Source organism: Macadamia integrifolia, chromosome 8 (assembly GCF_013358625.1).
Source record: "Macadamia integrifolia cultivar HAES 741 chromosome 8, SCU_Mint_v3, whole genome shotgun sequence".
Classification (NCBI taxonomy): Eukaryota; Viridiplantae; Streptophyta; class Magnoliopsida; order Proteales; family Proteaceae; genus Macadamia; species Macadamia integrifolia.
This window is the reverse complement of record NC_056564.1, coordinates 10,135,264-10,147,979: the sequence shown is the minus strand read 5'-3', so window position 1 is coordinate 10,147,979 and position 12,716 is coordinate 10,135,264. Positions and strand designations below refer to the sequence as shown.

The window sequence follows — 12,716 nt, the reverse complement described above, 5'->3', positions numbered from 1 at the left end:
GAGAGAAATGCAAGCAGATACTCTTTATTGATTATGGAAGAGTTTAATACTTGTGATGAGGATTTGATTGTGGAGTCTCACATTTTGTAATGCTTATTATCATGAATAGGATTCTGTTTTGTCTGCTTGATTTTTAAATTAGTTGCCATGATTGATTGAATAGCTATCCATAATTCTACATCTCTTAATTTCTTCTGGTTTTGGTCTTTTTTGGATTTCATATGCTTCATTTTTTCTCAAACATCAGTGAAATGAAAATGGAGTAAGCAATGTAATTTAAGGAAATTTTCGCTTCCATTTCCCTTTCAGACAGACCTGTAAATTTGTGGTACATCATGCTTGCCATTTTCATTTTGCTACATTTCAGTACAGAGTGGCTTCGCAGTGATCCAAGACGAACTGCTGTAGGAGTGGATTTTGACCTTGAGGCCCTTGCCTGGTGCCTGGAAAACAACGTAAATAAAATTGGGGCTGACGGGTGTTCTAGAATGTCCCTGTTTCATGGGAATGTTCTACAGCCTCTCAATGCCAGATTAGTCAAGAACAAGCCCCAAGATTTAATTACAAACATTACACTGGATGACTGTGAAGAGTGTCCTGAGACAGTTGCCCCAGAATCGACCATGCAAGAGCACCCTAGTAGTTCTACGGATGATGTCACAAAGATGAACTGTTCACTGTCTGCAAGGGACATCGTTTGTGCATTTAATTACAGCTGTTGTTGCCTCCATAGGCGTGCAGACCTGATCTTGTATTTCAGGAATGTTCTTGATACATTGTCTCGGGGAGGTGGTATATTCGTAATGGACATTTATGGAGGTACATCATCAGAACGCAAACTTAGGCTTCAGAGGAGATTCCCAAACTTTACTGTAAGTTCTTTGTGCTTCATCTTCTATTTGTTTTGAAGGTAAGAATTAATTAATAGTAGCATCAGTATGATGTTGATCATGTCCATGCATGTAGGCAACTTTCTTTTTCTGGTCATTATTGAGGTTTGCATTTGACTGACCTAAATTACCTCCTCTACAAGCCTCAGGGATGACCTTGGACAGAAGATGATTGAACTTTTTATGAAAATATTCTGCTTCAGGGTGGTTGTATATTTTCTCTAAGATTCTGTGGGACTACAATCAGCATGTTAATAATGTAGGACATGGCACCTATTAAATGGCATTATGATTCTATCCAAATTACTTGTAGTTGGATTAACTGTACTATTTGTAATCATCACTGTATCCAGACTAGCATTTGTTTATATACACAATAACTTAAAGGGGCTGGAAACCACATGCATGTTTAATCATTTCTTTTGTTTTCATAGTCAGTTGCAAATTGTTGAACAAAGAATATTGACATAATAATACAGGAGTAGATTACAAGAAACTACCCCAACAGTTTATAACCCCAAACAATATAAATAAGATTAGGAAACAAAGAAATAAGACCATCAAATAAACCCCCAAGGATACAATACCCATGTAAGAGCAAAATCAGCCCAAAACCAACCCGACAGGAGAGAGAAAGACTTGCTATAGAGCTGGAGAAAGAGAGAGGTGCAGCCATGTCTGTAGGAGTCCGATTGAGCTACACTCTTGGGCGTGGATAGTCCCTAGGGAGGGTACAAAAACCCCCAAAGTTGAGAGGATTCTGACGGCTGGTTATGGAGTTATGCGCTTTCTTGATTTTCAGACCTAAGAGAGAGAATGTGAAGAATTCTGTAGGAACATCAACTTGTCTTCTTTAGATAACCTTCAATAGAGGATCGATTGATCTTCTTAGAGTATAGAAGTATAGAACCAGTCCTCCAAAGGATCTACAGATCAGATCTCATACTTGGGCAGCAATAAGGGTCGATTGGCTTCAAGAACAAGAACTCTTTGGCTAGCCGATTCTGATTTTGATTGCTTTGACAGGTCTGAGCTTCTAATAACAGTAAACAGAAAATAGAAAGAAAATAAAGTGATTAAAATAAAGAAGAAACAAGGTAAGTGGGAGAGGAGGTGGCTATCTCGGCTTGGGCTTCTCACCCATAGCTATCTCGGCTGCTCTAAGCAATTGATTGCAAATCTTCTTTATTCAGATCTCTCTGCCATAATGGTACATATGCCTCTCTATTTATAGAGGGGAAGTTTACAATCATACTAAGACTAGGGGCTAGTTTTCAAATAGGACTAGACACTCCTACTACAACTAGGAATTCAAAATAGGACTAGGACTTAACTTTATGACTCCAACATGGAGTAGGACTAGCTAACTAATAGCCCATATAGGATTTTACAACTGACCAATGGCCTAATGGACCTTTATTGAATTAAATAGCAGCTAATTAAACTAATGAATTAAATCCCGTTTTTCTACCTTCTACCCATATTTTAGGCCCATTAAAGTGGCCCATTTGAAAGAAAACCCATGGGATCAAAGGCCCAACCCATATATAACACAACCCAAGGCTTATTTGCAATAAAATAAGCCCAAGTAACTGATCTACATCACATAACATCCCTCTCTCTTTGCCAATGAGCCTGATTACTCATTTATAAACACTTAAATAATGAGTAAATTAGATGCCGTTCCCCTGTACTTTGCCCTTGTTTCAAACCCGCCCCCACCCCTGTTTTAAAAAAAAATTACATCTCTTTCCCTTGTATTATGTTGGGGCTTACAAGTAGACCCACTCCATTAAGTTGAAACCGTTAAGTTTTTCCAAAAATCATTACTACTTATATTACCCTTCAATACTGTAGTTTGACTCTTTCACCCTTTCAAAACAAAATCCATGATATAGTCCATTGCTCCCACTTCAACCCCCTTTCTTATCTCTTTCTTCTCCGGTTGAATGGCGAACGGTGAATGGCAAACTAAGACTTGCTAAGAACTCAGCTTATCTCCTTCTCTTTAATTGGGTTTTGATTTCAATTTCAGATTAGTTTCTCAATGTAAATCAACGAATAAATTTTTAATCAAGAAATCAAAATTGTTTGGTTTCACAAAAGAAATCCTTAGGTTTTGGGTTTCATCATGGAAGGTTATCAAGAGTCGGACTTTTGTCGAGAATAGCTTCGAGCTTCACTGCGTTGTGTGTGATGCAGCGCGAGATCAGAGATCCTTTGATGGAATCATAATGGCTTTGGTGCCAAAAGCTTTAGGAATTCATTGATTCTCGCGGTCTCTTATTTTCCGCTGCTTTTTCTTGAAAGTTACTGTTCTGCTAAGCACTAAGGTAAGCGGGAGGGTGTAGGGTTTAGGCTGCACCAATGAAGGGAGAGGTAGACGATGAACCCTTGAGTTGGAGGAAAAGAGAAAGGACCAATCCAAGCCTATATCTCCTCACACTTTCACTGAGAGAGAAGAAAAAGAGACAAAAGCCAAAGATTCACGAAAAAACGCTCACAAGTCACAACACATTCTTCGAAGGTCTAATCCAAGCCTCTCTCTCATGCTTTCACCGAAGAAGGCGGTGGCTCAGAGATCTAAATCTTATATGGAGCTTCGTTCTGGATAGCCCAACAGATCGAATCATGGCTCCTTCATCCTCTCTCGAAGGAAACCCTCTTCTTCCATTTCTTCCTAATATAAGACTAGAATCACAAATGATCATAATCTCAGGCAGGATCTGAAAAATCTGGCTGAATAGGGGATAATATTAGATCTCACAAACCGTAGTTTAGATGGAACTAAAACTTAGAGTAGATAAAGGTCCTAGATGGGTCAATAAACCCTCAAAAGATGGGCCTCAACTGATGGCCAGTTGGGAAGTTATGCTTGAAGAATGAAAAATGAAACTTTATGGAAGTTCTGCAGTACAGCAGCTACATGCCTTGAATGGTCTTTTGGTGGAACTTCTGAACTTCAACAAGCTTGTAATGATCACTCAGACACTCTCTCACAATAAACAAATAAAAGGAAAAGAAAGAAAATTGATGGAGGGTTGAGAAAGGTGAAGAAGAATTAGTGAATGGGCATCTCACCCCTCAGGTTTTGGGCATCTCACCCTCTCAGGTAATAGCTATCTCAGCCATAAGTAAACACTCAAATTCATAAACTTCAATCTTTATACTCATTATGATCAATGGACTTTAAATAGCCTTAAAAACTTGGACACAAAGAAATAACAAAAAAGGAAACTAATGGACTAAAATAAGACTTTCTAATTTGACTTAAGAAATAATTTCTAATTACCCTGCCTCACATATAAAAAGGAAACTACTAACTTACTTGACCACTAAGCTAGCCAAATAGGAAACAAAGTAATAACTAAAAAAGGAAACAATTCTTCCTTTACAAAGCTTGCTTGCTAAGACAAAACTTTAGAAATAAAAATAAAAACTAATATCTAATATCTTAACAAGTGCTGGTAGCATCTTTCCCAAGCCAGCTGTCGATATTGGACCCCAAGGTAATATTCACGTGAACAGTAACAGCTGGTTGGCTGATCCGATTGGAGAAAAATAAGGCTCGTTCGATGTATGAAACTAAACCAGATCAGTACCAGAATTGGGCCAGCATTGAACTCTCCTTTTGAAAGCTCAATCTACACCGCAAACCCTAGTTTCAAGGCCGAATTAGATTGTTCACAATGGAACATCACCACCACCTTCTTCACATTTGCCGAAAGGGGGGGAGGCTAGATTTTCACTACCTCAACTTCGCCGGACATAATGAGCACAACGTTTTCAATTTCAATTTGGGGAAAAGGGTTTTGAGAAGCAATAAGGGTAAATAGGTAATTAGTTTTATATATTTTGGTTCAAAACTTCATAAGGCTAAAATCGTCTTTTACAATTCAAAACTAACACCACACTAACACCGTCAACTGACATGGGTAGGGACGTAATTTTTTAAAACACAGGGGGCGGGGAGTTTGTAATACGAGCAAAGTACAGGGGAGGGGCATGTAATTTACTCTAATAATTTTCAAAAGCTATGGGGTAAGAAATAACATTGCCTCCTCTCTACTTGGATTTCAAATGATCCTAAATTTACTGCTTCTGTTCAACACACTTGCTTTACTATTTAACGTCAATTCTTTGTAAGTTATTGCATTCTTTTTCTAGCACCCATGTTGTTTTTGGTAAATTTTCACCTCACTGCTGAATAATATTATAAAGTTTCTCTTGTAAGAAAGTTTTCGTTTTTATTTATTTTATTTCCACAGTGAAACCTAACAGGCTAAACTTATCTCTGGTTAGAAGATAATATGGAAGTTACTCAAATCAGCTTTGATCAATATGCCACCAAGACAATTTTGTGCTTTATAGTTTTCATCATAATTAATCAGCACACTGATACCTAGCATATTTAGTGCACTGAATAGTTGTCAAGGCTACTAGGCGCCCCAAGGTGTTAAGAGGGGTGCATTGGCGCCTACCTAGGCCTGTTGTATATGTAATGTAGAAATGATATTTTTATAAAGGGAAAAGATCGTTACATGGTCGTGGGCCCCTACACCCAACACAGGTGGTGGTGAAAAGGCCACCCTGCCCCCCTGGTTGGTCCCTGTTCTGGCGCAATGGCCAGGCAACCAGGTAGCGATCCCAAGCCCTTTTATTTAATTATGCTTGTATGCAACATGAAAGCCATATCAATGCAGTATGATGTAATTATACTAGTAATGATCTAATATGAGGGAACCTACATATACTGAACAAATAATATATGCATATTCATTAAAAAAACAAAGCAATAACATAAATCAATGTAAACTCGTAAGGTGTCAATAAACTGATATAAGCCGTGCTGTCACAAGGCAACGCCGAGGTGTCCAAGGTGGTTTAACTTTTTTTCATCAAAGAAGATGTATTGTCATCTTGGACCCAAGAAGGCACCTGGACCCTGATGCCTAGGCGACGCCTTGTCAGCTATGGTTCATTAGAATAGCTTCTTCATCTACTCGTTCATCTTAGTTGTAATCTTCATTACTTCTCTAATAAATCTAGAATTTTTGGAAGTTTTTGATTGTTGGAGCTTAATTGTCAGTCTCAACGTCTTACAGTATGTGTGGGAGCAAGCTGAGTTCGATATTATAAATCGCACAACAAGAATTAGTCTTCATTTTCATCTCAAAAATCAAAAGAAGAAGATTCGACATGCATTCTCTTACAACTGGAGACTGTAAGTTAACTTCTCTTTACTAAGGTTTCCTATAGCAATTAAATGTCGGTATTATAATCTGTTAGCTACCTGATACCTGTGGAAGAATGACATATAGAGATATATGAATTTACAAAGTCATTATCTATCTGGTAGCTGCCTGGATAAACAAAATTGCATGGTAGATCTTGAACCCTGTGATTTTAATTCCATTTATCTTCTCTTGACCAGCATTTAATGGCCTTCTAAGTGATTGGTTGATTGAATTGAGAAGCACCCAAGATTGTTGACATGCTAGGCTGCCAACTTAGGTTCCTGTTTGAGCCAGTGAATTGGCATAAATTGGGCAAAAAGGCCAACGTATGGACTGAATATTGACCGATGGCCAGTTGCTAGATAAAACCTTAATGGGTCTTGCATGTTTTTCACAAAGTACTCTTTGTTTCTCTCCATTCTAAATGTGGACCTTCTGCTAAAGGTGTCACTGGCTCATGTCAAATTTTCTGTGGAATCAATTTCTCTGTGAGTCATGACAATACCTCTTTTAGCAGCTCTCAACTCCTTTGTTTGGACTCTGTTTTTTCAAATAAGATATTAGAATTTGGATCCCTTAGACAGGCATTCATAGTAGTTGGTTGAACCAAGCTCTTAAACTAATTCATTCTTCAATATATTGGATATCAAGTTGTTACTCTCCTTCCCCCTCTCTTTCTTACCTTAATACATACATGCATACATTATGTTGTAACCTTGCCCTTCATTCCATGTCCTCTTGGTAGTAATGTCATGTATGCTCAGGCAATGCAAAATGTGAAGATTGTTGGGTTGCTCATATATGTCCAGGTGGTCATTGCCTGAAATCAAGGACTGCTTGGAAGAGGCTGGATTTCAGTCGGTCCATTTTTGGATTCGACGGATGCCAGATGCAAGGGAAATGAGAACTTCAGAGGGACTTTCTGCGGGACGAGACATTAAGTATGAGGAGGTGTTAACTTTCCAACAAGAAGATGCTTGGAATGCATATATTATTGGCGTTGCAAAATGATGGTAGTTCTCGTTTATTAAATTTTAGCAAGCAAGCAACCTTTCGGGCATCATTTACTACTGAATATTCAAGGTTTCTTTGTCAAAGCTCATCACTTATATCTGCAGTTGATAAATGACAGAAGCAACTCTTTTGTACCAAGTATCTGTGGCCATCTCCTTTCTGGAAAAAACCATTTGCTTGGTTAGGGCTGGAGAGAGATTGTAAGAAACAAAAATGTCTACACATTAAAAGGTTCTCAGGCATGCAAGCTCATTGGCCAAGGATTGTCTACCCTTACATTCTAGTTCCCCTTCCTTCCTCGAAACACTCCCAGTGATGTTGCTCCTATGTTGCCAAGAAAATTTCTAGAGATAAATTACATTTTCACTAACACTAATCTCTTCAGACTAGAGCCTGGCATACAAACTCTTCCGAAGTAATACAAAGGATTGATGAAGGGTGTTTTCATCTCACGAGAACTCAATTTGAAAATTCAAATAGAATATTTTTGTGATCATCTAGGGTGTCTGGATCAAAGGATCATAGAAGGAAGGAAAAAAGACATCCATGAGGTAGAATTCCCAAATGATTCTCTCATTTGTCTAAATTAAGACAAGAAGGAATTCATGGGAGAAAAAGAAAAGCAAGAGACATCTTGCTTCTGCTGAAGATAAAGATGTTTGAGCTAGAAGAACTAGAAGATGAGAGGCCCTCTGGAAAAGAAATTATGAATGAATAGAAAGCATTTTAGAAACTCTTCTTAGGATAAAACTAGTACTTGTTTAGTCACATGTCCAAATTTCTCATTAGAACTTCAGTAAGTCTGGGTAGTAAAGCCAAAATCCCTTTAAAATAGTTCCTTTTATTTCCTATTGTACTAGGTTCTTTCAATCAATGAATTTTTTAACGTTCAATGAATGAATGAATGAATCACTAACAGTGTAAATGTGATTAAATACTAATCATTGAATTAGTTTATTTTGATCACTATTAGTATGATTCGTTTCGATATAGGGAATAGGAATCCCTGAGTCCCGAACCCGCCCCGGTTTGCTTGAGCCTGAATTCTGTCTAACCCGATTATGAGGGTCAACCGAGACCAGCCTGACCCAACCCTGATCAAGATTGTCCTGGGCCTGGGTCTGGCTGGCCCAACCCGGCTCGATTTTAACCTTAATCAATTGTTGTGTTGAGTAATAGTTTTCCCATTTCCCTAGGCCTGCATCATGTGTTACATAAGCCATATACTCTTACATATTGAGTTAAGACGACCAAATGGCCAAACTATTTCCCCCCTTTTCTTTACATAGGATGTCTTTGTGTCTTTTGTCATGTATTGATATGAAATTCACATAAAGTAGTAATCATGAAGAATTGAGCCAAAATTTGGCCAGTCCAATTTCTAGGAGATGTGGTGATGCCAGACGATTAAATGGTCTATCTTATAACCAAATTGACAACCTTGTTTGCTGTAAATTTATGGATTAAGGGTGGACAAGGGCTGACCATAGTCTTAACATCTTTCCCTTCCCCTTGGTAAGTATAGGCTTAACATCTGGGACCCTTTGTAGGAACAAAAATAAAATAAAAAATAAATGCAGGATCAGCTAGGGTCAACCCAGCCTAACCCTGGGCCCAGTTAGGTTGGGTTGGCCCTGGGTTGAGTTTTTGGGACCTAGTGTTGGGTTGGGGTTTTAAGAAGTCCGACCCTATTTCACCCCTTAATAGGAGTATGGATAAAGACTAACCTTTTGATAATAAAAAAGTTTGAATACGAGAAGAATGTGTGTGTGATATTTACTAATTTTAAAGTATTTAAGTGTTTTGAGTGCTGAAATAATTTGTTATATTAAAAAAAAAAAAAAGTCCTTTTTTTTTTGGGTAAATATTCTAGACTAAGTCATGAGCATACACTAAGGCATAACATTTGCATTTGCATTGATAGCCTTACAGGTCTTGAATCCCACTCTTGGTCTATATGTAAGTCCATCTGCGACCTAGGTTAATGTGCTTTAAATGATATATCTTTTGATTAAACAAATGTGCATAAATTGATGGGGAGTTAAGAGATGTTTAATAACTCATCATAATCTACTCAAAACTAAAATGATGTAATGTTGTCTAATAACTCATCAAATCTAACTACCCAATTAGGGGAAGAAGAAAAAGAAAATCAAAAGGGAGAAGATTTATTGTTGGCGTGATGATGTAACATCATCACATATATATATTTACCCTTTAAGGGGAGCCTCACTTTTAATGATTCAAGAGGAGTTTTTAAATTTTTATAAGTTTTTGAACTCTCACGTGCTTAATGTGATATGCCAATGCATGATAACCTTGTGCAAGGTATAACAAGTTGGTATATTAAACTCTCACATGCTTATTGTGATATGCCAACGCATGACAACCTTAAGCAAGATATCATTATGCTTATGTGTTATGCTAATAGAATATGAACTTTGTATAAAATATACAAGTTTGTATAATTATTCTTTTGAATTTATAAAGTTATCTTTGTCAATGTTCTTTATACTAACATTTTATAAGAGATTTCATGTGGAGAGGGAGCAATGGCTTCCCATATCATCATGGTAAGCATGTGAATTTGAAACTGAAATCGTTTACCAAAATCGAACCGAGTCGTTTACACCAAAATCGCAAAACAATTTAGCAAATGGTTTGGTTATGGTTTCAAGTTTCAAGCCGATTAGCTAAACGGGTTGAAACTGAACCAAGCCGTTTAACCCGTGGTTTCAAACTGAATTGAAATTGGGAAAATCGAACCGTTTAAACAGTCAAAACCAATCCGATTAACCCATTTAAAAATAAAATAAGGTGGTTGCAAAATATTATTAATATCTCATTTGATTCAAAGATTGAGTGCTGTAAGCTTGCAAGTAATTCTAGAGGTAGCTTGCTCATTGTTTGGAATGCCGATTAATTTAATCTAACGCACCAAGTAGAATATATACTGATAAAAATGCAATTTTTGCTTGTACCATGGCATATTAAATATATATTTTTCAATATTATAACACATTATTTTTTTTTAGGGGTGTGGGGAAGAAGAAAATGCATGTTGTAAGCATTACTTACTGACTTGTTAGATGCGTTTGAAACTATTTTCCATCAAAATATTTTCTTTTGCTTAGTTGTTTGGTTGCTTTAACAAAGCATAATGGTTTGCATTTTACATCCTCAATATTGAATCGTTTATCACCAAAAGCAAATTTTAGTAAACATGCGAATAAACTAGCAAACCGATTGCTAACCGTTTAGAAACCGTATGGAATAAATCGAAACCAAAACCGTTTAAAACCATGAAATCAAAACCATGTAAAAATCGTGGAAACTGAAACCGTTAGCTAAATGGTTGCTGTTTCAGAAAGTGCAACTGTTCAATAAATGATGCGGTTATGGTTTCAGCCAAAATATATGTGAACTAAACCGAACCGAACCATTTAAATTGAAACCTAACCGATTAACGCCAGCTTGGTTTATTTGCCTTTCATCTTGCATACCTACAACTCTGCTGCTCATTAAGTTCTAGGGTCATTAAGCCCTCCAAGAAATCTGCAAAGGTCATCGGGTAGAGAGAGATTTCTCAGCGCTGTGTGGTGGTACTTGAATCTACTATTCTAAGATAAAACCTGTATTTTCAGCAGAAAACTTATTCATAATTATACCTGTAATTGTTTCTTAAATACTTTATACCCAAATTGAGTTGTAAAAGTTACATACATTTAGGTCCGAAAGCATAATATATATACAAAAATATAATAATTTAAGCATCAAGTAACAAAAAGAGAGTACATTAAAAGAATAAAAAAGAATCACTCAGGAGTCACAACTGCCATGTAGCACAATCCTCACACGTGCAATCGACACAGTGCTCAAACTCATCAGGGACCCACCAGTTCTCGGATGGAAACTACACAGTGGGGCCCCGCTCCTGATCGCCAGGCGGATAACCTACAAAATCACCTAAAAGAAGTTGTGCACATGGGATGAGCTCACTAGCCCAGTAAATGGAAAGAAAGACTACACAAGGTAAACTACACAAACAATCACCAACCACATACACCTATATGCAATTCATTTTAACCCTATTAGCCTAACAACATTACTAGGTTATAGGTTTTGTGCTACTCACAACCACAGTGCATGTATGCCCCGAGTACGAGTCATGAATCTCATCCCACGATATGCCCATAGGATTGTCAAAGAAGGCCCACTATTCCTACCAAAATTTAAAATGCAAGTCGACTCCCTACTAATTTAAATGACAGAAAGAAATGGATGACTCCACCTGAAATAAAAGTAGTACGATCGGCCCTCTGAATATATCACCGGGGTTACCGATTGTCCTAGCGATCAGCCTTGTGTACTTCTAACCGCTGTAGGAGTTCGACAACCTTAATCGGATTCTTTTCCCCAATGATCTCCCAACACGTAAACCCCTGTTGGGAAGGATCGTAGCATAAGAATAAATCACATCCTACCCACATGCCTCTTCATGAGCATAGTACGAATACACAATAGCACCACGTCCCATACCACGTGCCACCATGCACTCTTTTTCAAGCTGACTACGGCATCTAATCTAGCATATACGTCAAGACATAAAAGATATTCATCATAAAGCAAAGCATAGCATATTATGTAAATGCACATACAATGCGTGATGACAAATGTGATGTCTAATCTACACACAAGTAATGTGATGACATAGCTAGGCTAACACATGTTAAATGATGCATAATATTTTGAATTTAAATCAGAGTCCACTCCCCACTTACTTATATATGTACACAGTACTTGTACCTGATACAAAAAAGATTCGATGTGTGGATACGCATATATTGAGTGTAACCTATCATAAACATGATAGTTTATATTTTACTATTTTAGGGTCAAAATCATCATGTTTGAATATTAAAATTGGGTTTAGAATCATAAATGGTGTTACCCATCATATTTGGATCAATTCTGAAAATTTCTGGAAAGACAGGTGGGCTAGAGCCAAAGACCGGTGGGCTATGTAGCCCATCACTTTCAGCTCGCCGATTACTCCAGAACCTAAAAACTGAGTTCTAGAAACTTAGGTGGGCTAAAATCAGAAGACCAGCAAGAACTACTTAGCTTGTTGGTTTCAGCCCGTCGGTTACTCCAAAGTCTAAAAACTGAGTTCTGGGAACTCAGGTGGGTTAAAACCAGAAGACAGGTGGGGTAAAAATACATCCCAGTCTTTAAACGAAATTTTTCCCAACCTCATTCCTGACTTTTCTTCGGCTTAGGGAGCTTGTTTGGGATGATCTAGCTACTCAAACCACTTATCTAAGGTCCAACCACGTACCCTTAACCTAGATCAAAGATCAAATCAAAAGAAAAAGAAGATTCTTACCTCTTTCTTAAGAACACTAATGAAACCCCAAATTTCACTTCTTTTGCTTAAAAACCTCAAAATACTCTAGATCTTCACCAACACCCTTTCCAAATCCTTTAAAATCATGATACACACCTTCCATTAGACCTTAGATTTAATTACCCAAGTAGGATTAGTAAGATCCAAGTGGGTTCTTTCCCAAAAATC

At 37.5% G+C, this 12,716-nt stretch overlaps 1 protein-coding gene across 1 annotated transcript in view; it reads left to right on the top strand.

Annotated features, from left to right (window-relative positions):
- The window catches only part of LOC122085787, an 8,407-nt gene extending 896 nt beyond the window's left edge, over positions 1 to 7,511 (top strand). The window contains exons 3-5 of the mRNA XM_042654366.1: positions 368 to 872; positions 5,996 to 6,114; positions 6,937 to 7,511. Coding sequence (XP_042510300.1) covers positions 368 to 872; positions 5,996 to 6,114; positions 6,937 to 7,138 — 826 coding nt within the window. The 3' untranslated portion in view covers positions 7,139 to 7,511. The remainder of the gene's footprint in view (positions 1 to 367; positions 873 to 5,995; positions 6,115 to 6,936) is intronic.
- Positions 7,512 to 12,716: the final 5,205 nt, after the last annotated feature.